This window comes from Centrocercus urophasianus, unplaced genomic scaffold (assembly GCF_019232065.1).
Source record: "Centrocercus urophasianus isolate 14NV4802_14NV808 unplaced genomic scaffold, USGS_Curo_1.0 seq_17, whole genome shotgun sequence".
Classification (NCBI taxonomy): domain Eukaryota; kingdom Metazoa; phylum Chordata; class Aves; order Galliformes; family Phasianidae; genus Centrocercus; species Centrocercus urophasianus.
This window is the reverse complement of record NW_024884722.1, coordinates 17,201,440-17,227,265: the sequence shown is the minus strand read 5'-3', so window position 1 is coordinate 17,227,265 and position 25,826 is coordinate 17,201,440. Positions and strand designations below refer to the sequence as shown.

Sequence of the window (25,826 nt, the reverse complement as noted above, 5' to 3'; positions counted from 1 at the left end):
CTTTGTACTGTACTTTTAACCCACAAATTAATAGTATTTTCCATGTGAGCAGACAAATGTACGCCTAGAATAAGCTTGCAGTGTAATTAATGTATGCTTACTAATCAAGAAAGAATCTTTATGCAGTACAGAAGGAAAGATTTTGTCATCATGGATTATTGTTAATTATATTTTTAAGAATTGCCAAAATTACAATGAAGTAAGGGTTTTTGTTTCTTTTATCCTTTTATTGTGTGCGTGATGGAGTTGCTTCAGAGAGACAGAGAGTTTCAAAAGCTTTTTATCAAATTTGTTGGAGTAGTTTATATTTCTCTACTTACACAAATATACAAGTATTGTCATCTCAAGCAATTTAACCTCGGAAAGAGGTTTTACTATGAAATATCCCTAAAAATAACCTCAAGTGACATTTGTGGCTATGAAAATGCTATTGGCTCACAACTCAAGAGATCGTATCAGCAAGACTATATTTTCCTGTGGCAAACATTTCATGTTATTAGTCCTGCAGAGTGACTGATACCAGACTTGGCACCTGTATCTTCTTTATGTACAGGCTGTAGCCCTGCATAGACTGGTAAGCTTAAATTTAGGACTGTGAGTTGTAAATTATGATGATTGGACTCCTTACAGAGAGTGATTATGTGAGTAAGTTTTGTAGGCAGTAAGTACTTACTTTGTTTTGTCTTGGCTGCCTGACATAGGGAACTAGCAGGTTCCAAACAAATTATTTCCACTCTGCTGTTGTTACTGTATGTGAAACAGAGTCAACGATCATGCTGGAAATTCAATTGCAGGTGCTTACAACTAAAAGTGAGGCTTACAGTTCCTGAAGTTTTATGGGAAAGGGTTTGTTGGAAATTTGGAAAAGAGTGATCATCTTTCAGGAGAGGAGGGGAACATTTTCTTGTCAGCACTATTTTAGATCATGAATGTCAGATTGATATCCAGATTGGTAGTCAGAAGCATGGAAGTTACTCCAAAAACACTCAATAAATAAATCTTCTACTGATATATTTGCCAGGTGTGTGATGTATATATAGGTTTCAGTATATACATATATACACATGTGTAGTTAGATACAGTTCTTCCTTTACAAAAGCTGCTACTGTAGTGCATCCTGCTTGGTACAGGTTCAGAGGTACAATGAGGTATCTCCCATAAATCAGATTATCATGGCTGGTTTACCAGGAAGTTCAAACTGTTTATTTGGGATACATTTAATTGGGAATTGATCTAAATTGAGCATTTCCTGTGGGCCTAAATTACTCATGTCATGGTTAAAAGAAGAAACTCCTGATTAACTGGGTCAAGAACTCAACTTAAATGGGATGTCTGTAGGGATTATACAGTGCTTAACTATGGGATTCTGGTCTTTGTGATGCCTAGAGGCTAACAGCACCTACATCTCTTCTCCATTTATTGAGTCTTGATTATAACTGCACCACGATAACACCTAGTCTAGAAAACTCTTGGACGTAGTGGTGTTTTAGCTGGCTTTTGAAAATGAGCTAGCATCAATTGTACAATCCTCTGTTGTCCTTGCATATGCACAAGGCTACTGTTGTATTTCCAAGGCTGAAATGAGGCTAATTCTCATGACAGAGCAGAGGTCTTTACTGTTTATGTTCCCAGGTTACCTGTAACTCCTCAAAAGTGCAGGTCTGGAGATAAGATTGATACTAGTGATGTAAATCTGTCTGAGAACTGAGACGGAAGTGAAAATAATCTACTGAAATATCTGTCATGCACAGGTGTAGTATTGCATAGCTTCAGAACAGATCAGGCCTCTGCTAATGTGAGAGCAAGGCAAGACTCAGATGCAAAATCTGAATGAAGACAAATAGATACTCTGCAAAATGCCTTTCCAGTAGAAGCAGTGACTGTTCGTACCTTTTTACCACTACATGTCTGTGGAAATTGTGTCAGGTTTTTCCTTTCCACAGTGTCTGATTTTGACAGTAGGGACAGCTGTGTAAAGCTGTGCAACTATTTTGAGAGGACAGTAACATCTGGGAGAACACAGTGGTGAAGAGTAAAAGTGGATAATTTCAGTGTGTATGTTTTGCGTGGATTGCTCAGGGCTGGAGCTCAATTTCCTTAAAGCATTTGTATAATTTTGGTTAAAGCCAAACTGATCTTAGGTGCACTTTAATTTCTAAGTAAATAGTATCTGTTATCGTAACAGATTCAGTTGGCGATCCAGGTATTTTCCAATAATGACACTGCCACACTAGCTCTCTGCCTCATTTGGTAATAAAACAGCCTCTGTCTTCAGGAATATAAGTTTTGATTACCTGTTTATGAAGAGCTTGTAGCTGCTTTGTGTCCTTGATCCACTAAGGGTGGGGTCCCATGACCTGTGTGTCTGTGTAACTCTCCCTGAAAGGAATGCAGGAAGTGTCACGGTTGAAGAAATTGTAGCAGCAGTCTTGGGACAATTAGAATAAGCAGAAAATTTAGTCTGACCACTTTCTCTCTTATGGCCTTGCCTGGGCATGATAAATAACTATTTGATAAGGCTATGTGAATACTACACCAGAAGGATTCCCCAGTTCTGTAGTCACTGTTACTTCCTCTTTGTAACCCGTTAGGAGGATGTAATACAGAAAATAGCTGCATGTGTACAATGCCCATTGTTTCCATATGCTTTCAAGTAATCTGTGAAACAGCTTTTGCTCTTCAGAAATTACGTATAGTATTCCTTCTTCCATTTTCAGGTACAAAACCTGGGTAAATAAGCCATGAAACTTGTCTGCTTTAATAAGAGCAAGATATAAAATCACTGAAATTAAAATTATTTATACATAGTCCATCGGTTGTTTGCTACATCAAGTATATTGTGTTTTTACACCATAAAAATCTAGTAATGATATAGCATAGTTTGAGTCATGAACAAATAAGATTTGTAAAATTTTTCACCTTCGTTCCACTCTGGTGCTAGATAAAGAATAAGCATTTCTTTGTCCCAGTAAGTGAAAAATAAAAAGTAGAGATAGAACCAGAAATGGTAATGCAAGTGGTAGTTTCATGAATGTTTTTACCAGCGTCGGAGGTCTTTTAAATCCCTCAAGGAAGAGTGGTTAATGTTAAATTTGTCTCCACTTGGATCATTTCACTGATCTGATTTAAAGAACTGTGTATCAAATTATCACAAATTAGACAGAACAACAGAGCTGATAAGTTAAGCTGAGATAGGACAACTTTTCTTGCAGATGAAGTATGCATAACTACAGTCTGAGACTTCTCTCTGAATTCCAGAATGAAAACACAGCGATAGATTTCAGTGTACCAGTCACCAACTGCAATTTAACAACCTACAACATCAAGTCACATTGCTAAAATGTGCATAAACTTTCTTTTTATGCTGCAGATGGTATTGACAAAGTGTAAGATATGAGATGAGCCTAATATTCAAGCCTAGGTACAAAAGTTAAGGTACAGTCTCATGTTCTAAAATGACATGATTTTTCATGACAAAGCCTTCACAGTTATCTACTCAGAGATTTTACATTTTTGTGTATATATATTGTGACAAGAACATAACATTTCCCTTAGTTTTCTCACTCCTAGCTGTTGTGGCATTGGGCCAAGTTGGCTAGTTTCAGTGGCCAGACTGTCATGCTTTGATAGTAAATCCAATACATTCCTGATCTTTAAGGTTAACATGCAGGCTTCAGAGAAGTTGACTCTGTAGATGATTAATTTGTTATATATTAAGCGAGCTTCTAAAGTCCAGACTAGATAGAGATACTGATCTCTCCTGATAATGATGTTCTACCAGAAGGTAATGTTTCTTTTAGCAGAAGAATGCCTTTTTTTTTTTTAATACATTATCTCAGGCAATAACATCTGTGGAAAACAAGCACTCACAGTCAAGTTTTCTTCCTTCATTTTTAGATGTTTTTACAGCATTCTGAGTACTCCTACCAGTGGTTCACTCAGGTTTACTGAAACGAGCCTTTCCCAAGTTTATGACCAAAATTCAAAAAAAAAAAAAAAGCAAAAAACTTTCAAAGCAGTCTCCTGAGCTTACTTTCACCACGTGCTGCTAGGTAAATGACTGACATGTGTGAGCCTCAGCAGGACAGCCATGGTACCTTACAGGTTTTTATTTGCTGCCATATTGAATGCAATTCTTGAGCAGCACCTTTCACAGGAAGAAAGCATCAACAGAAGCAGCACAAGTACTCTCGCCTTTCTCTTCTTTGGGACACAGGGCTGAGAGGCTGCTCTACTTGTTAATTTTCCTGGGTATATTCTATTTGTCTTGGTAGATTATCTCCTGGCAGACTTCCATTTAGGCAGTGTGCACCCAAGTTTTCTGCTCTGTTTTTGAAGGAAATTAATTCTTTGAGATCAGACTTCATGCCTTTCATTTTCACCTAGTAAATTTTAAACTTGTCAAATCTGAAGGAGAATGGGTAATATGTTCCTACAGATTTCATGATAGTCAGCAGCTATATATCAGAAACGAAAATTAATGCTCCCCAGTGAGAAAAAGCAAGAAAAACTCAGCAGTTATCTGTTATTTATGGCATCAGCAAACTTAACAGTTGGTGTGCATACCTTGTTGCATGATAATTGACATGGTAGATGTTAGATTTATTGCCTTAGCAAAAAAATTTCTGGGATGAAAGACACATACATGCTACAGAGCACATCTGAATCCCTGCCACAGCAGGAGATAAGACTCTGGCTACTAATGGACCCTGACTGATGTCTACCACAGTGTCTTCACTGAATGGATCCTCTGCCAAGCAGCTTCATTCATGCTGTTCCTGCCGTAAAAGGGTTGAAAATACAGTTAAAATTCCAACCCTCGTGTCTCTAGACAAAATAAATCAGAAGAGCAGCGTAGCAACCTGGCATTTATCATGATGAAAACAACATGCAGAACAGGAAATACACAATAGCTTTAAGACAAAATGATAACAAAACAGAAAGTGGTTTGTTTATTTGTTGTTTTTAGTTTGTTTGTTTTCTCTAGCTCTCAGTTTTAGTTTCTGAATGAACTTAAAGAAACATTAATCCCCACCATGTAAGTGTCAGGTATTTTTCAAAGATTCAACTGATCTCAGTGCTGCTGTCTTGACACTGCCATCAACGTGGGGGAGCTGCATGGCATCTCATCTGTTTCAAAACGCCAGATGGCAGAAACATGCTGTCAGGCTTTGTCTGTGATCTGCTCAACAGCTTCATCTGGCAGAGGCATAAAGCAAGAAAGAGGTGATGGTGCTGCCTGGTAGGACACAGGTAAAAAAGAAACCAGTATAAAAGGTTCTTCCCTGATGCTTAGTCAAACATATCTCCCTAGACATATAGTTACAAGGGCATGGGAGTTCCTGTCACTTGGCAGTATGTAGGTAGTTTCATGTTTCGGGGGACAAAAAGCAGAATACGTAGTTTAATAACAATAATCTTTCAGGAAAATCTTACCTCTTCTGTGTCCTCGGTTAGACAGTATCAAAGATGTACTTTCTGAAATGCTGTTAGTGTCACTGTAGTCCACAGAGAGTTGTCTGTAATCTTCTGTTGATCGACTATAATTCATTAATCTGGACCCTTTGTCTGGAAATAGAAAGGAAATAAGGTGAATCACACACTTCAATTATAAATCATTGTATCTCTGTGATGAATGACAGCATAAATAACATTTGGCTTGACTAACTTTTACATAATCCATGTTCGTCTGTCTTCTAACCCTGACTTCAGTTCCTTAAGGACTGAAAAAACTTGGTAACGTAATTTTACCTCTGGCCTTCCATAATCTTATTCTGTCTCGGTTATCACAGCTCTCAACCATACCAAATAAAACAAATCTAATATATTAATTGTATTCTGCATGCTTAACTGAAAGGTTGCAAAGTCAGATAACCTAGAAAGAAGATCTCCTTTCTTATATTTGGAGGCCCAAAACCTTCAGCTATAAGCTACTCTTTCTGTGTGCTGAATGGACGGTGCCTAGGCACAATCCATTATCAGAATCAGCTGCAAAAATTCCATTAATAATGGTCTGGGTCTGTTCAGCCTGGCAGTAAGAGGCTGAGAAGGGATCTCATCAATGCTTACAAATATCTTTGGTGTGAGAGTCAAATGGATGGGGCCAGGCTCTTTTCAATGGTGTGCAGCAATAGAACAAGGGGCAATGGGCAAAAACTAGAACACAGAAAATTGCACACAAACATGCAAAATAACTTCTTGACTGTGAGAGTGACAGACTACTGGGACAGGCTGCCCAGAGACACCGTGGAGTCTCCTTCCTTCTCTGGAGATATTTGAGATCCATCTGGAAGCTTTTCTGTTCAGTTGATGATAGGGACCCTACTTTAGCATGGTGTTGGACTTGATGACCTCCACAGGTCTCTTCCAACCCTTATAATTCTATAATTCTATGACTCTATGATTCTAAGACTCTATGATTCTATGATTAAGGAGTAATCCTAAATATTGCTGTTGCAGCCTAACTGTACTTTAGCATTTTCACTTGACTTTTTCCAGAATCTCAAAAGATGATCATTTTTTAACTGAAATTTAAAAGAATAAATGAAATGCTGCCTCATAATGTTTGGCTCACACATTCTCAATGTAATTGATGTACCGATTCATTCAACAAGCCATATTGCTTGACCCACTAAAAAACAAAGAACTCATCCCAGATACATAATCACTGGATCCAAGAATTGGAGTCTAATAGGCAGCTAAGGATGGAACCATCCCTTTGGGCAGCAGTTTAACCAGCTCAAGCAAAAATGAACTTATAAGCTGACTTCCTGAATCACTTTGATTTAAGGATGCATTGGCTTTATCTTTTCAAATGGACCTCCTTTTCTTGTGGTGAACACCTAATAAAGAAGTTGCATAGAAATTTAACCACGTGCTTAATTCTAGCTGAAATTAATGGAAATTATGTGATTTGCAAAGCAGTTATTGCATTGTTCATAGACTTAATGCTGAGCATCCAAAAAAAATCTGTACATTTTGGGCCAGAGTCAACCCTTCCCTTGTCCCAAGCCCAGAGATTTCTGTTAAAGAGAACAGTATAAACAAGATAAAAAGAGAAAAGAATTAGAAAAAAGAACTCATCTGAACCTGAAATCCATACTTAGTTACAATTGGAGAACTACTGAGAGATAAGAAAATCTTGATTTTAATCAAATGAAATGTGAAATCAGTTTATGTTGGCTTAAATATACGGTGAGCAGGATTTGGCCTTCTGTCTTGAAATTACTCCAGCAATGTATATGTGAAATTACAAAACATGTTTTGTACAGAGAAATGGAACTAAAATATTAAAAAGAAACCAGAAATCTTTGTTTGAGTAATCAAATAGGAAGGATAAATATATCTACTTTAATGGCCATAGGATATCATCACAGAATTCCACTCTTGATCTTTGAAAATACTCTGAAGTGTAGAGAGCAAAGAAGCAGTGCTGAAAGCACTTTTGTTTTATATGCAGTTCTTATGCAAACTGCTTTAAGAGTCAAATATGTGCAAGCTGATTTGTTATCATTGCTTCACAGCATTCAGACTACTGTTATTGGAGAAAATAAGGAAGAGAAATCTTGCTGACTTGCCTGAGTCTTTCCATTATTAAGTCATTTAAACGTAAAGCAATAAATATCCCATTCAACACTGCATGTAATCAGAGCAACATGAAATTAGACTATTCACCTGACTTGAGAGAGAGTCAAAAATGGCTGTTAGGCATCTCAGACTAGAGATTTACTTTACCTTGGTGAAAATTCATCTGGGAGAACAGTGGTGAGGTGTCTGGTATTTTCTCATGTAGCCTCTTCCTTATCATGTGACTTCTATTAAGCTGAGAAGTTGTACTGTCTTCAGTGGCTATTCGTTCTACCTAGAAAACAATGGTACTGCAAGTCAATGTCACGTGATACGTGGACTTCAGACACTCATTAGAAAGTGATCCTTGCCCTTTGCTGATTTGCATTTTGTAAGCAACTTTATTTTCTTAGGCAGGCTTCACAAAGCAGGACCAACCTTTGAGGGCTTTGTGCTTTTGTGCTGGATGTTTAAGGAATACCTTCTGTTGCAGTGGGAAATAGAGTAATAGCACAGGGGCAAAAGTCCCCTCAGAATGCTAAGGAATACTTGTTGAAAGCAGAAGAAATATTTGCAATGTGTTTCAGTTTCATTCAGCTTATCAACAAAAATTGTTTGCTGATATTTCAGAGCTTGAAAAACACTCAATTGTTCACTTATTTAAGGCTTCATAGTCAGGCAGAGTTGTACTGTAAATGTTCTCCACCAGCTAAGGAAGTTAAATGAAATTCTCAATGTGGTATAAAAGTGTTTCCTTTGAATATCACAAAGAAAGTCTGAAGCCAAAGTGGTAATGGGAAAATTTCTCTTGTGTAAAGTCCATTCATTGGTGAATATGAAGTCTCAGTAGAGGTTAAGGTAGTTTCAGTTATTAATCAAAGGAAAGACTTACAGAAATCCAGCAGTCTAGTGCAAGTGCAAAAGGTGGACGTCTATAATTTCCCAGGATTGTGGCATGAGAAATGATTTTGTTGCTTTTTTGGCTCATACACATACCCACTCAATTTTCTGCATAGAAGCCTAGAAACAAATTTCACTTTAACTTGGACAAGCATGCATTGAAAAGGAGATTAAGTAGGAGAATAGTACCTACCTCACTGACACTTTCCAGGACATATTGGACCATTTTCTTTATGCAGATATTTGCTGGTAAGGAAGAAGATTCCTTCTGATGTGCTTCACATACTTCCAGAATTGACTCAGGAGAAAGTCTTTTATATGGCAGATCTTCACACAGTGTTAGCAACAGACTGTGTAATTGGTCACTCAGCTGGAGGGACTGATTCAACATGGAGGTACAGTTAAGTCACACCTCACAGTCATCTGAAATCCTGTCTAAACTGGGATCAGTAAGGCTTTCATTATGAGTGAGAAATGGGCATTAACTTCCTTTAGACTTTGTGACAATCCTGAACAGGCAGTAAAACAGCACTAAATGGAGTCTCTAATGGGATACAGGGTAGCCTTGAAGGGAACTGGTATATACAAGGAGGACCATCAGTTTGTGTAGAAGCTTCCAGGTGACAGCCAGCAACTCAGTCTGCTCCATGTCTTTGCTAGTTAGACTGTGCATCATAAAGATTCATGTAATAAGCACTAGCTTAATAAAGTTAAGAAGTTATGCAAGCCAAAACTGTTGCCATAGAGACCAAACACTGAAATTTTAGAGTCATTAAACTTCTGGACTCTTTTCCCTTATACCATGTATAACCTCTGAAAGTAGTGCTTTCCGAGTTAAGAGCATGCAGTCAAAGTATGGGTATAGAAATGAAGTGAAATGTGTGCTACACATTTTTGAAAAGTTTATGAACAAGCAAGATATGCAAAGTTCCACTTAGCAATAGAATGTGTCCAGAAGTTTTTATTCCATCATCTCATCCATTCTTTGAAAAAACACATGTGAAGCACCAGAATCATGTGGAAATGAAGATTATTCTTTCAGCCCTACCTATCTTAGGGAATTTCTTATTATGGTCTTTGAACAAGTAATCTTTACTTTTAAAAGAAAATTAATCGTAATAGAAACAGTTCTGCTTCTCAAAAAGGAAAAATAAAATAAAGAAAGGAGAGATAAGAGGCCTAACTAAATTCCTTATCTGCAAGAATTGGTATTTTTTATAAAGCCTGTGCCTTTATACAAACAATCCAATCAGCCATATTCTTTTTGTGGTCCAAAACTAATAGCCACTTTTACTGAGACTTCATGTTACACTTATCAGTCTTTGACCATACCAAGAGTGAGATAGAATAAAAGAAAACAAAAATGTTTATATTACTGGCCTGGTTTGGAGGAACCTGGTAGTCTGCTGACCAATAGAGAGTCATTCCTAAGGAATACACCAACATCTGTCAAAACAGAAAGGGAGACCCTTTATGAAATCTTTATACATAAATTTTTCCAATTGTAGCCAGATTTGTTTAACATCATTAGAAACCAGTTTTGACAGTAGATACCTGGTATGCTGCATGAAACCCCACAACCTTTTCTTCACAAGGTCTTATCAAGATCTTTTTTGTAGTATACCTCACCTTTGTTAGTCCGATGCGCTGGTTTTTATTCTGTCTGTGGAGGAATTCTGGTGCGCTGAAAGGGATAGCTTCTGTCTGAGATGCATTGTTTTGGAAGGACAAATTTCCTTCAGCAGACAGTAGTACTGACCATGGGCAAATCACACAGATGGCAGGGTCTGAAAAATGGTAAGGAAGATAATGGAGTTCTTGTGGATTTCAGTGAGCTGAGAAAATCATTTTGCTGGGATCCACACAGCTAAATCCATTACTAATGCTTCCAGAAGACATACTCTGAAGTCCATGTAGTCATATTCTTTTATGCCTAGCTGATTTTGTCACCTGGAATTTAGTGATTTAAGATTTGATTTCTATCTCTCAATTCCACTTATAAAAACAATATACTGACTGGTCTTACTTGGAGCTTACCCTCAGCCTTGCCCAATGGCTGGTTGCTTCTTAGAAATTGTTGCGTTCTCCTTAAAAATATCCATGGCATTGATCAGTGATATTCATATTCATATTCAGTGATCTGAACCAGGAGGGGAAGCAGGAGGTTGGTCAGCCTTCTGTAAACCCTACATGTATGCATGCATGTGCTAATAGAACTTGGCAAAAAACATCCGAGTAACTGAGTTAAAATATCATTTAAAAAACCATGACAAAATGTCTAAGATTTATCTGTTTACTTAGAAAGGAAAGTCTGTATTAACTATGGAAACATTTGGATAGAGTGTTCCTGCAAATATAGGTATATATGTGTTTTTAAAGTTGGCTATTGATCCACTCTTTTCAGTCTAGGTAGGAAAAACAGAGACTATTAAAATCTCCATAGGTGAAGACTTTGGAACCGTGATGTAAATGTTTTGGTATTTTTACATTTTAAAAATCACATATTAAAGCTAGATGGCTACTTAATTCTTACGCATGTGACCTTCACTTTGGGAATGTGGAACAAAGTTTAAAAGTGTTGAGCTGGTAACTTATATACTACTTTGTATAGCTGGAGTACCCAAAGATTCAAGACTTACAGGCCATATTTACAACAGTTAAGACATTTATTTTTTTGAAAATTAAAGGTCTTAAAATTATCAGCTTGCCTTATCCTTTGATCCTCCCCCATTTCTATAGTGTTGTATTCAAATACAACTAGAATATGTTAGGAAATTACTGTGTTTTAGAAACAGATAGCCAGCTTGATCTTTAGACTCAATTAAGATTACCTGGTTTTGTGTAATGTTGGCCAGCCAACCAGTCAGAATGCCTGACTGACTAATCTGTGCCCAAACAAACGCATTGGAAATACTGCGATAGCCAGTTGGTACTGACCAGTGTCAGGTTTAGCAGATCAAGTACGCTGCAGCACAAATGTGGCAGTACTTGCCCTGAGAAGAGCCTGATTCCAGAAACAATGCAGCTGCAAATATGAGAAGTGGAGACAGAGATACGGCTTAGTTATCTGGGCTGTTACTGTGCAAAGACAGTTTACTTTTGCTGCCCTCCAAGAAACGGGATCACTGGGAATTCAGCTTCAGAATGAGTCAAACTTGGCATCACTCTGAACTAGAGTTCTCTAAAGTCATGACTGGGCAACCTTGCACCACATTTCTATATATTATATATTATAAATAAATAAATATTTATTTATTTATTTATATATGTTGGTTTTTTTTAAAAAATAAGACCTGAAGAGTGTAGGGTTGTCTTAGTGTCTGACATGGAGTTAATAAGCTGTGATGGACCTGAGCTGAATTTATCCAGGTAGGTATTTCTGTGTTGCAATCCTTTCCATGTTCCTAGTTCCTGTATTGTATGGCTAGATCAAAGAATCATAGAATTATAGCAGTTGGAAAGTACCTCTGGACACCATGTAGTTTACACTAGATATTTGAGAACTGATTCTTCAGTTGGCCTGACATAGTGGTGCAGTCCATTAAAATTTGGTTGTCAATAAAAGTTCACCCCTCCAGCTATAGAAGTTACATATCACTCGCTTAAAAGTTTTTTACTGAGAGATGGAGGAGCTATGTGAACTTACTCATCCTCCTCCTCTCTCAGTTCTTGAAGGACATGATTCTAGCTGGCACTGCGCTTTCTGTGCATATGTTATTCAGATATTAGGAAGGACAATTCTGTCCTGTTCCACCATCTATAGCTCTACTTTAATTTATTTCTGATGTGTAGTTTAGAAAAAAGTGGCGGCGTGAAGACTTGCATGTTGGCACAGCAGTTTGCATACAAACATAGCTGCACTGAAAGGTTTCTCATCTGTATTAGAAATATGATATTATTGCCATTAATAACTTTTGTCTCAAAAAACAAACAAACAAAAAACATGAACATACAAAAAAAAAGAACAATCCCCTCAAAGCAATCATTTAAATACCAAAATAGCTTAAGAATGAGTTTCTAACAGTAAGATACTTTTCATCTCACCTTTGTGAAGGTCTTCCACAAGCTGCAACGTGGACAGGTACAAGAGTGCCCATATATCTTCCTCCTCCAAAGGGCTTCCTTTGGCCCACAGGACCTCTGCCAGTGTTGCACAGGAGCTGCTCATGCCTGCTGTAATAGGAAGCAGATCTGGACCAGCTAGAGTAGACTGAAGTGCTTGTAGCAAGCCCTACTGGTTACAGCTGAGCCCTGCTCTCACGATAAGAAACCTTTTTTGAACTACTTTGTTCACAAAAGGCAGGAATAATTTATCCATGTCTTCATCTCAGTAAGAGTAAATAAAGGAGTCTAAGTGACTTCCTCCTATTTCTCAGCCCTTTCACTCATCGTTTCACAGCATTATGTGGGGCAAGTCATTTTTACTCTGGATATCCTTTATGTTCTGTTCGGGCTTTATGAGTGGTTATCTGAGTGGGAGGGCATTGATTTTGCTGCTTAATTGGGTGCCCTTGTATATAAAAACACAATTGTGATAATCTTAGAAAAAAGAATGACGAAGCAAGAGATGCACTGTAACATAAAGGATCTATAAACACAATTCAGAAATTATGTTTCATTCACTGCTCAGGTTGTAAAAGCTTGTAGACTTACTGGATTCATTGATTGAACGTTTTCATGGTCTGACAGCTAAGACTTGAAACCTGCAGTTCATTCTTACTAGCATACATATAAACATTCTTAATTTCAGTGAACCAAATTAAAAAGTAATTCCCTCTGCATGCTGCTGAATAGCAATGTAGTGGTTCTCAGAATGCTGTTTACTCCCTGACAGGTGCATGAGAATTGGTGTAGTGTGGGAGAATGTTGGTTCTCACCACCTCCATGCTTCTTCTCAGCTGCAATGAAGTATCATGCTATTTAGAGAAAGGCATCCTGTACTGAATAGTAATTTAATATATCTTACCAATTGGAAGAGTATTTTTCCAATCTTAGGTAACTACCGTCTTCCTTTTGACTTGAACTGTCAAAGCTTTTTCTCTTCAGAATGTTTTACCATACTAAATATTGTCAAAGATTGTTCTTCGTAAATGGGCTTTATATTCCCATTTCACCCATTTCACATTTCAGTAATGTACTAATCTAGGTATAGCTGCCCTAGGTTTGCACATCTGTAAGGAAAACTTAATCCAGGGTTAGAATTAGCTAACAGTTTTTGTAATTAATTTTGGTTTTGCTGTTGCTATCCTGTAACAGTGATCTACATTGTATGCTGTATAAATAGAGGCTTAATGAGAGAAGTAGGAAGTGATCCATCTATTGCTTTGTGTTGCTGTCATTTTCTATAGGCCACCGAGTGATGACACTTGAGCCCAGAATGCTGTTGTTATGTTATAGGATTGCAAGTGCTACTGTGAAAATAACTTCACTCAAAGCATGAAAACACATCTTTCCTCCAGCATTTCTTCACCCTCAGGACACAGCCCACTTACTGTTCTCATTTGCTCTCTGCCTGCAAGTGAATTTACTGTATCTTACAGGTGATTTTTTTTTCTGTCTACAATTTATTATGCAGCTTTCAAGGGGTCACTGCAAGAGCATTGCAATGTTCTGCAGGACAAATATGTTGTTGATTAATAGACTTCTTAGACTTTGCTTCATGGGGTCTTGTCCTGGTTCACTAGCTTCCATTCAAGGAAGCACAACACTGCAAGAACGACCCCTTGCTGCAGTCACTGTGGGATTATGGGCCAACATTTTAAACAGAAACAGAGTTCTAATTTTAGCCTGTGTGCCTTCAAGAGATAGTAAAGCTTCTTAAAAACCCAACCTTAATTAGAAGAGACAGACAAAGCTTCTTAATCTAAGTCATCACCATCTCCCTTAATAATAAATTACTGTGATAGCATTTCACTTAACCCTGTGGTACTGGGACTAAGCAATCAATTCACATCCCCAGAGCTAGAATCTGTGTGGCTCCTCCATATGAGTAATCCACCAGCCTATACTTGCTGCTGTTTTGTTCAAGATTGTATTGGAAGAAGAAGCACTGAATCCTCTATTTTAGATGGAAGTGCTTGTACAAAGTCATTTCAGTGCTGGTATTTCTAAGTAGCATAAATTACTCAAGGCTAGCAGTTGTCTGGATTCCTTTATAGACATTACGTCTTTATAGAGACAAAGCACAAAAAGAAGGTACATCAGAGCTGTTAAACTTTGGTAGTAAATGTTTTTTTTAAGGGTAGGTATAGTGTCTCAGATCACAATTGAGTGTGAATTAAATGAATTCTGCTAGCAACTATGTACAAATTTCTTCAAAAAATATATGAATGATTAAGCTGTATGGCTATGGAAATAAGAATCTCTTTAAAGTGTAATAAATTACTGCTTTAACATGATATAGAATTAAGTGGTATGTTATTTTAAAAGCAAATTGGCAATTGATTTTTAAGCACACTCAGAATGCCCTGTAATTGTGGGCTGTATTTTTAATTTCTGGTTTTCGAGAACAGCATAATGTGATGTTTCACAAAAATGCAACAGTGAATGGCTGGGGAAAAAAAATGTTTTTGTAACCAACTTAGGCTTGTATGTAGGTTTATATGATATGAGAGTATAAGTGATAAAAAGATATGATTACCATTGTAGCAATGTACGTATTCATAGTATTTAAATTCAGTAAAAGCTGTGATCCAGAACCAAACAGTTCTGACCTTCAAACAAGCTAACAATGTTAAGGCAAAGCAGACAAATCAGGCGGTAACAAGGAGATAGGTTGCTAACCTTGTAAGAAGGGACTAGCTTGTTCACATGATTGTCACTTGATCTCTTGATTGTCACTTGGCTAGATCTAGTTGAGTCCGAAGGGAAAAATCAGAACAGCAGAATGCAATCACCCACTGTGGAATTTGGCCAAGATATAGAGGTTAGTGTTTTACTGCTTGGAAAAAGTATCAAAGGGCTTTCATCATCTATTGGTACTTGTCTGTGAGGTCAAAGACAAATCTTCATTGACTTCTATGGAACAAAGTAGAAGTATCATTAATGCCACCCAAATGGGCAAATTAACCTAAAACAGTCCCCCTATTCTCATCTTTGCTACAAATATTCATTCATTATGTAGGCAGCTTCAAGTCAATAATTTTCCTCTGCAAAAATTTCATCTACTCTTCTGGCATGGATATGAAAGATAAGGCTAACCCATCATTTGCCAAAAACATCCACCTGTTCGTGACATTTTTTTTCAAACTGTTTTAGTCCACTTCAGTACATTTTGTTTTATCCTATATTTATACTTTCCTTCAAGCAGTGATTGAAATTTAGCATCAGTGAAAGAAATGGAACTGCTTATTAAAGATGATGAATTACAGCTTTGCATCTGAATTTAACATATAATAACAGTCACAAAAGAGTAATTTTATATGTGAGGGTCACTTAATGTGCAATTTGGCTTCGTAATATTTGCCGGTCTTAGTAAAGTATAAGTGAGCAACTTAGCTTTTGTCAGCCTTCATCTTTGCTGTTGCTGCTTTGTTGACTGCATAAAGATGACAAAAGAGCAATTCTGGAGGGGATAGGAGCGAGGGGAATGGCACATCTGGATTCCTAACTGAATGCCAGCCCTTCTTCACAGAAATCTATCGGCTAGAGTTTACTGTGGAATTTGTTCAGCTGTGAAATTGTTTTCTGCAGAATCAAAGTATTAATCCATTACCTGGATGGTAGTGAAAAACTAGGTGAAAAAGAGAGATCACAGGACAAACCATGAATAAGACGGTGGGGGAATAATTTTTAGGTTTTGGAAATATCAGATCTTTTGTTTCTGATGTACTTTTAAAGACATGAAACAACAGTACATTTGCCCCATTTAGGCACCTTGTAGGTAGAAGAACAAAGGATTGAACTTGGGCAGGATCCAAGAATTCTGTGAGCTGAAAGCTTTCTATCACAGCAGAAATGTCTTTCAATTTTCACGGTCTGAAAGGCATTCTTGCAAAGTTTTTGCCTTTCTTCTGTCTGGACATCCAGCTCAGCTTAGATATTCTATCCTGTATATTGCAAAATACATGGCTATCCCTTTCACCTTTTAAAGTTCGGAGGGGTATAAACAGTGGTAGATTTCGTAAAGAGATGTGCCTGAGGAAATAGCATTTCCTATGTATGGTTTGAACATAAATATCCATCAGAGGCCATCTGCTAGAGGAACTGCTTGGTTTTGACACAAGTGAGCCAGTGAGAGGCCACACGAGGAGGATCTGTGGCAAACTTGAGAGGTTCCTGCTCAGCCTCTAGGCCACTGAGAGTGTGAGGGGAAGCTGATATTGATTTTGCTTAATTTAAGCACTACATTGTGTGGGAGTATCTAAATCTCCAACTTCCAAGGACAGCCTCAGAGGCCAGGAAGTATTCCTTCTTCCACTGCATTGAAAGACACATCACTAAAACTATGCGCATGTCTAGGAAAGGCTGGTCGTTAGGCATCAAGATACAATATTTTTCTTAGCTTTCTCCCTTTCAGCTGTTCTCCAACTCCCTTGCTATGTCTAGCAGTCTCTGCCAGCCTGTCTAAAATCACTTCCTGTAAGTGACCAAGGGGACACAAGCGAGCTTCAGTATAGCCCACAGTGGAACTTGTATTGGTGGCAGAAGGATGAAGTGGGGAAAAACTTTTTAGAAGCCAAATTTAAGGCAGAGAACCTTGGGTTTATTCTGCAATACAATTGAGATTATTACTATTATTATTATTATTACTACTACTATTTTAATTGAGCAATCTGTTTTCAAATCTAAGCCAACCAAATGCCAGAAAAGTTGGCAACTTTAAGTGATGTTTTCCTTGGATTTTAGATGGCTAACAGACTGACTTTAAGGGCTGAAAATATTCGGCTGTTGTGTGCCTTATGTCTTATGCCTAAACCTCAGCTCTGGAACACTATCTCTCAACCCCTTCAGGCTGAGTCAGGGTCACCTCTTTCTTTACGCAACTCAGACGACAGTAAGGGGAGCACGAAGAACTACCTGCTATGATATTGTCAGAGGTCCCACAGAGCTTGTGGTTAAGACCTTGTGTACCATTGCCTCAGTGTGAAGTCCTGATCCATTCAACTCTATTGCAAACTCCTATCAGCAGCAGCAAGTCTAAGCTTCTGTTCTGTATTCTGTCTGCATACAGGAGCAGGGAAGATCAGTAAGCATCAGCACTTCTAAATGTACCCATTATGGGTATATTTCTCAAAACTGAATTGTTTCAATGTTTAGTACTTGAAAGAAAAAGCTTGATTTTTAAGAATATCCCCAGTTTCAATTATGCAAATACTCTGGCATACCAAGGTGAGGGCTTCAATCTAGATAAAATCAGTGTGTCTATGCTGTCTTTTGATTTTCCTCTGTGATTCCACCCTTCAAAGATTAATACCTTATGGTCATGCTTCTTCTCTGAAGTACCTTATTTTTAAGAGAAGCTCAGTGATTAATTTGTAGCTTTATATCTGTATGGAACAAGAGTTCGGAAACTTCAAGCGGGATCAAAAATTAATTGAAGACTAGAAGTGAATTAAAGCACAAATAACACAATATTTGACTAGGGGAAGACAAATGCTTTTTAAATATCAAGTGTTCCAGGTACCCAGAGGAAAGCTCTTACAGTCCGACTCAGGACATGCTGTTCAATAAATCAAACTTGCAATACAAAATTAGAGGGGATTAAAATAGGCCCAGTGTTAACATTTGGATGGAGCTATAGTTTTAAAACTATCAGCAGTAATTCCACAGTAAACCTGCAGAATTTATGAATGATATCTCCTGAGCCCAACAGTCTGGTGATGTGGTATGATGAAGGCAGAGCAGTTCCCACAGGCACAGCTGCAGGAGCAACAGCAGAAGCAAGTGTTGACCTCACTGCTGACACAAACCTGAGCCAAGACCAGAACCACCACCCTGGTCTTCATGGGAAGCAGCTTTGGAATGATACTTGCCTTGTCTTCTCTCACAGTCTTTTATGCATTTAATTAATATGTATTTATCACATGTGAATGTAGAAATTGTTTTTGACATAATAAAATTATCCTAGTGTCTCTACAGATTAAATGCTTGGTGAACAGAATCATTTCTGGATTAAGACAGGAAGACAGAGCTTGTTTTGCTTAGCTGCATGGAACATTTATTAAACTGGTTCTGGTTCTGCACGGCGCCATGGAGACAAGTTTGGGATCAGTAAAATGATTCTGCTACTCAAAAGTGCACTTGAGTGCTACTAAGTGAGCAGCCTCCACAAGGATCATGATCGTTTCTTCCTCAAGGCTACCAGTTGTCTGCTTATATAGAAAAAGTCCAAACCTTGTAGTCTGTAGTGCTACATGGAGATTCGAGAGGTGTCAGCCTTCAGGATGACTAGGATGAGATAATCAAGAAATACTGAGGAGGCACTGAAAGCAGGGATCAAGCTGTCAGTAAGGACCCTAACCCAGATTTGTTTTGCAACTGATTCATAGCAATCCATGCTGCAGCAATGTGCAATTGGCTACAGACAAAAGATCACTTCAGCCTGTAACCATGTTATGCTGACCGTGTTAAAAATGCTGTGAGCTGTTGATAGTGCCTGACTCCATCTGCTGTGTTTGTAGCAGCTCCCATTGAATGCTTCAGGCTACATTTAGTGCTTGAAGAACAATGCTCTTATGAGAGACAAATACATGCTTATCAAAATGAAATATAGAAATGATTTACTAAGAAATGACAACTAAGTATAGAGCTATTTTAGGCACTATTCATCTATGCAGTTTAAAATTGAAAGCCCGAGTAAATCATGAAACAGAAAATACATTAAAATGCAGTTAAAATTGAATTCAGTGAATGTTTTTCACTGTCAACGAACTAATGACTGTTACTGATAACAGTCATAGAGGAAATACAGAAAAGCTGTATTGAAAATAAATGTAATATCTTAATCATAAATATATGAATATTTTAGAGGAACAAAAGGAAGTAATCTAGGAATATTAGATGCTCTTACTGTGTACTTCTATATTTTCAATGTCTATCTTAAACTTTGACTTTTTTTGTGCTCTTAATACATCATAGGAGCACTGCAGAAACCCTTTAAAAAATCTCAAATCAATTCCTGACTCAAGCTATCATTTACATGTTAACATATTTTTAGCCTGGAAGTAAGGATAACAACTGGGTAAAATGCTAAATAATTGGCAATTCCTTTCCTTAAGTACAGTTCACTATATTTCAGTGCTGTTTTCTATAAAATATGTATTATTTTTAGGTATATTAAAATTCAAAACAGACTGAAAAGAATGATTATCCAGTTTAAAATTAATTTCAATCATACACTGATTTATTCACATGTGTACTGTATGCAAATTGTATACTCTGACTCACTGTACAATTCTTGCAATGATTTTTGAGAGAATACATTGACTTCTGCATACCAGAGAGATAAATTCCATTAAGTATGAAATTCATCTCTCTGGAATATACAGCTGAAACTTATGGGGTTTTAATTTGAATAAACATTTAAAATAATATTAAATGTTTTGGTTCAAATAAAGTAAGATACGTGGAGCCAAGTCTGTAAACACTGACAAATCAGAAAGGGAGTTGCCTTGTTGCAAACTTCTCATTAGAAAGATGATGCCTCATAAGTTTTGCTCTCATGATACAGCTTTCAGTATATGATAGATTATAATCCTCTAATGTCAATTAGTTTATTTGATTTCCTTTTTAGAAACATGCACTTTAATCAGTGGGAGAATTAACCAAACTATTAGAAGATATTCAGCAATGAAGGGGGATAAAACTTCACTTCTGAAGAGAGCCAGATATCACTGCTAGGAAATCATAATCTTCTTATAGACTGTTTTTTAGAAAGTCTCATCTTTGAAGGGGAGAGTTGAAATCTGAGTTCTGCAGGGTGTGCCTACCTGAATTTCACTAGCTGAATGGTAAGGGTGTTAAAATAGATGTGGCTTTAGTACAGGATCTATGGCCAATGTTCCCCAAAGGCATAGTGCCCACAGAATGTTGTCGATGCTGAAGGAAAATGCATAAAAATTGAAAACTGTACCGAATCAGGCTTAAAGGACCAAATTCCAATTTCCTCTTTCCTTCAGAGGGAGCCTGCCTATGAATTTCCGAGAATATTATGCTGTCTGCAGAGAGTATGCAAATAGATACTCATTCAATAGAAATGCATAAAATCACCTCACTGGATATCTGTATTCAAAGGAAAGTAGTGGTATGTTTGCTCTTGCTAAGCTTATACACTCTATCACCTCCACCCTATGTGACGTCAAACCTCAAGGACCTCACAGAATATCAATGTGTAATAGAGAATTATTGCCATTCCTTCATTTTTTTTCTTATACTTTTCATAAAAAAGTTCATTTTACAGGAGAGCATAATTCAACAGTGGCCTAGAACTGAATCTAAAGCTGTCTATACTGTGATGCTTTAAGGATTAAAGCTTCAAAGATGTGCTGTCTGCTGCTGCAGTGCCAGAAATAGTAGGACAACAGAACTCAAACACCATGGTAGAATTTCACTTTTATGTTTATTGGCTTACATCCCTTTTTAGGCATTATTCTTTACAATGAGGCAGCCCGGATCCATAGATAGGAACTGGAAACAAAGCATCAAATGATGGGCTGACTCTGAGGTTAAAAGGTACCAACTTCATCCCGAAAAACCTTAGATCTAGCTAAGCTTAGCTTAGCTCTAGCTACTTCACATGCCAAATTAAAAATGAAGTCCCAAGCACTATGATTTTAGCCTATGCTCCACAGGCCCTACAGAGACTCTCCAGAGCTTCTCAAGGAAGTTATTCCTAATACAGTCAGAGCTACTGTAGTTTGCCCATAGTTAACAGTAAGTCAGGTAATCTGAAGCTAGCTTTGGTGTCCTGAAATTGTCACAGTTGTACACTTGTTTGCAAAGCCAAAGCTTCTGAGCTTCCTGCTGCTGACTGGCTCTGTCACTTGAGAAAAGCCTTCTTTCAACACATTGCTGCGGATGATGTGGCTTTCTATCTATGCTTCAGATGTAAATAGTATTTGCATTTCTCCAGAATTTACACCCAAAAAGTTCTAAATCAGTAATGTTTACAAAGCATGTGACAAAACTTCCATAAAATAAGGCTGCTTTTATGTTTGAAACTTCAAACTGCTAAGCAGAGACTTGCCTAGAAACTGAGAGCAATAGAGAAGGAATTAGGAAAAAAGTTTCCTAACTAAGCTTCTTTAGTTCTGGGTTGTAGCTTCTTGAAATACATCTTTCTGGGGCTTGGAGACCAGTGCTGTTTTTGTTCTTGTTGTTGGTTTTTTTTGTTTGTTTTTTAAATAGTACACTGTGTAAACCCATTAATATAAGACGTATTTTAACAGGTTTGTTTTTAGAATCATGCAGGTTGTGTTATACAAAAGCAGACTCGTCCTTGCCAGAAAAGCAGAAATAATTTATTTGCTTCTATATCTTTACCTTCAATAGAAAATAAAAAATAAGGTGAGGAACTCTGTACTTTCATGAATGAAATTCTGACATGGGTGAATGTCTCTAACTCCACAGAGACTGAGCACTGGTTTGCTGGAGCAAAATCTGAACAACCCACGGTTACCATTTTTAATACAGGCAAGCATCCCTCTACCTGGAATTAGCTAATAGCTTGAAAGAAATAATATAAGTTTCATTATAAGAAAACAAACTCTAAATATTAGCTACTGCTCTACAAAGAAAGAAAATGGACACTGTAATACTTACTAAATTGATAATGAGATTAAGTGAAATAAGTAAGAACCTACCTGTACAAGTTGGGCAGATGCTGCACCCAGAATAATCTTTAATCTTCTATAGTTTTGACTGACAGCAATTGCTTAGTTCTTCATAATTGTAAATTTTACAACAATCATATTCAGGACTTCCTTGGACTTCTGTTTGTTGCCTTCTGTCTTGCTCGCCTTCTCTCCCTCTCTCCTTCTGCCTTTTGCTCTCTCTCTCTCTCTCTCTCTTTTTCTCTCTTTCTACTGCTTTGTTTATGTCTCGTAACCAAGCACTGTATGTTCTGGCAAGTGGCTAAGCAAGTAAACAAAAAAGTTCCTTCTCATGCTTGCAAGCCCAGCCTAGCAGCACCTGGTCTGAAGTTGGAGGCAACATCATGGCTGCTGAAGCCGTTTACGCTCTTTCCCTTTTTCTTTTTTCTTTTTATTTTTTTCCTGATAATTCACTCTCCAGGTAATTGAGCGAGCTTTGAGGAGGTGGCTCAGAATAAACCTCTGGGCCCATCGGCATACAAGAACTCAATTGGATTACCTGACGCACACAGGAGCATTAAAACTAAAGCCCTGTAGACTGATGTCACTTTCAGCCTCTGCCAATCCAGAGAGAAAGAATACGCCAAAGCACAGACTGAAGGGCTAAGGGGGTGCATGTTTCTTTCATGAACAGCAAAATCCTTAAGACTGAATCAACAATGTGGATAAGATTTTGATGGGTTTGCTTGACAGAAAAAAAAAACAAAACCAACAACTGAAATAAGAGATTTTCTTTTTCCAGTATTGCTGTAAAATTCTGGTTAATTATTTCAAAGTGCAGAGCTTGTGGGATACTGCAAGACTGTGCTGGGTGTGAGGAAGTGGAAAAAATACCTTAGCAAAATAAAAGTTCTATTGGACTTATTTAAAAAGCTCTACACACTGGTTATTTCTCCACTCTTCCCACTTCTCTTTCTTTTGGCATTTTGCTTTATTCTTTCAGTCTCCAAAACAGTTATCTTCTGGTTTGAACTAATTAGAAATTCCTCTGCCTTCAAAAAGTCTAAATTCATTCATTCAATTCATTTCCAAGTGTTAAAAAAAGTAAGAAGAAATGATCAAAATATATTTTATGTATTGTAATGGCAGAGATCCACTCTTCTAAAATTAATATTCAGATAGAGCAGATGCCATCTCATTTTTAAAAGTGACACTCAATATTTTGATGACACAGCAGAAAATGTGGTAACACACAAAAGGCCAAAAGATACATCAAGAAAATATTCAGATGAGGCAAATATCAGTGCTAAAGTCATTATGCCAGATCCTCATACTGATTTATCAGCTAACATTCAGCTGTGTTCTTTACATCTTGTTATTCCTTGGACTCTCATCATCTGCACTTCTGATTCTTGACTTTCAGAAGTGCTTTTCTGGAGAGTCATTGGAGGAACCTTTACTTTCTCCTTCCAACATTGTATAAGCATTCCACAAAACAGAATTTTTTTTCTTTCTCCCTTTTTCATTGTGATTTGAAAATGTAATTTCAGCCACCATCTCAGGGCATGGGTGTCTCCTCTTTAGATATCTCTCTTCATGTTCATCTGAAAACCTTGGATGGCCTCTGTGCTCGTCTTCATACGACTTGTTATTTTGGTTCAATATGGGCAAAATATCTCTGATAAAGTCTCATTTCTTTCCTTTTAACTCCTTTTTTCTTTTTTTAGTCACTGTTATCCCAAGCACACACGCTGAGATTCATCTTCAGTTTGGTTTTCTTCTTCAGTCAACTCTTCCATAATATCTGGACCTTGTCATGTGCTTTTGCATAAAATTTACAAGTTATCTTCTTTATCTATCCATGAAAAAACAAGTATTCAGGCTTCTATCACCTTATATTTTAATTGCTGCAAACCTCTCTCCTCTGACAGTGACAAATACAACATTGCCTTATCCAAAATATCACAGAAACATCCATTTTTCTGAACTATCACATCGGGCATATTACCCATCTTCTTGTATTCTTTCACTAGTTCCTTGTTTTTGTAGCAGTAAAATAGACATCTTTTTTCTAAATAAATCTGCCATAAATATGCAAGTAATTCAAGTAGAAATAAAACTAGATAGAAAATTCTCACATCTGAGATGTTTTAAACACAGCATCTTGGAATCAGCAAACCAACAGTTACTGTTAAATCTCAGCAACAGCACAGTATAGACTATTTCCCATGATCACTGGCAATGATACTGAGCTTCTTTTTTAACTTGAAATGGATCCAAATACCAACAGATCAGCTAAAGGCTACTGATGCTAAAGAGAAACTCTGAGCATTGATGCACCTCAGAATATATTCAGTCTGATCATCCAAGACAGTCATACTAGCAGCAAAAATCAACATGGAAGTTTGTGGCTGTTCTTTCTCCAGGTAATGAATGGGAAGGAGACATGCAGTTATTTATTAGGGTGCATTTGTAGCTACCAAATTTGATTTAAGTATAGTGTGTATATAATGCTGTTTGTGGAGTTAATGGGGTGTGTGGCTTGTTGAATCATTTTTCTAGAAATAACATATTGTGTGAATATGGTCCCATTAAATCAGGTAGAAATGTTGATTTTATTAGCTAATCAAAGTGACAAAGTAATTTATACTCCATTGCTTTAAGAAAAGACATGGTTCTTGTGAAAGCATGGGCCTGGTTCTGATCTATCAACACCAATGCAAATCTGTAGTAGTTTTCTTGATGTAAGCAATTGTTCTGGATTTGTGAAATCTAATTCTTAGCCATGGTTCCTTCTTGATTCTAAATAGTCATTCAGATGAAGAATTTTAGAATAATATTTACCTTGTATTGAGCTGAATTTAAGTGACATTTCAGGCATAAACTGAGATTATATGAGAGCTTTATCTGAGTTCATTCTGTTCACCAACTGTATCCTCTACTGTGCAGAGATGACACTTTTGTGATTGTGGCAAAGTTTATGTAACTAGATCACTATGAAAGAAGGTTAACAAGATGAAAGACCATTTATCCTAGTGAAGGAACTGCTGGATGGAGGCTTAGGATCTCCCTTATGCTCTGTTCAGCTTTCTGAGACTTGGCAAGGGTTAGAATCCAATTATTCTCTGGCATTAATGCCTTTTCATCCCAAAGAAGCTGAAGTGTGGGAAGCTCTTAAAGTTTACATAAAGGTGAGGATTATTATTTACTTCTCAGCTGATGATGGTACATGCAGGCTGTTAGTACTACAATCATGGTTCAAACATGGGGTTTCTATTAAAAAGTGAAGAGTCACAGTGCTTTTGTTCAGTTTCAACAGTTTTATTTCAGAGACCCGTAGAGCAGACCATAAACTGCTGGAGTGGCCAGAAACAAATGGAGATCACTTGAACCTTAAAACAAAAACACAAAAAACAAACAAACAAAAAAAAAACCAACAGACAATCTCTCTTTTTGTTTCAAGTCTGCTCCAAATCATACAGTACAACCTAATTACTTCCGATATTGAATCTTCATGCATCATCTCTGTATGCAGCATATATACAAGTTAAAGATTTGTTTCCATGTGGTTTCTAAGCAGATTGGAGTTGATCCAGTCATCTATATTTA

General features: G+C 37.3%; 2 protein-coding genes across 5 annotated transcripts in view; one reads left to right on the top strand and one right to left on the bottom strand.

Annotated features, from left to right (window-relative positions):
* Window positions 1-8,707, bottom strand: part of FRMPD2 (FERM and PDZ domain containing 2) — a 54,233-nt gene extending 45,526 nt beyond the window's left edge. For 3 of the 4 annotated variants that reach the window (XM_042818616.1, XM_042818614.1, XM_042818617.1), the window contains exons 1-4: window positions 8,660-8,707; window positions 7,735-7,861; window positions 5,437-5,568; window positions 2,295-2,379 (exon numbers count right to left, since the gene is read on the bottom strand). In XM_042818616.1, the coding sequence (XP_042674550.1) occupies window positions 2,295-2,379; window positions 5,437-5,568; window positions 7,735-7,861; window positions 8,660-8,692 (377 nt within the window). In that variant the 5' untranslated portion in view covers window positions 8,693-8,707. Of the gene's footprint in view, window positions 1-2,294; window positions 2,380-5,436; window positions 5,569-7,734; window positions 7,873-8,659 lie in introns of those variants that run through there. The other variant, XM_042818615.1, reaches the window with a different exon arrangement.
* The window catches only part of MAPK8 (mitogen-activated protein kinase 8), a 245,106-nt gene that overhangs the window by 167,721 nt on the left and 51,559 nt on the right, over window positions 1-25,826 (top strand). The gene's annotated exons all lie outside the window — the stretch shown is intronic.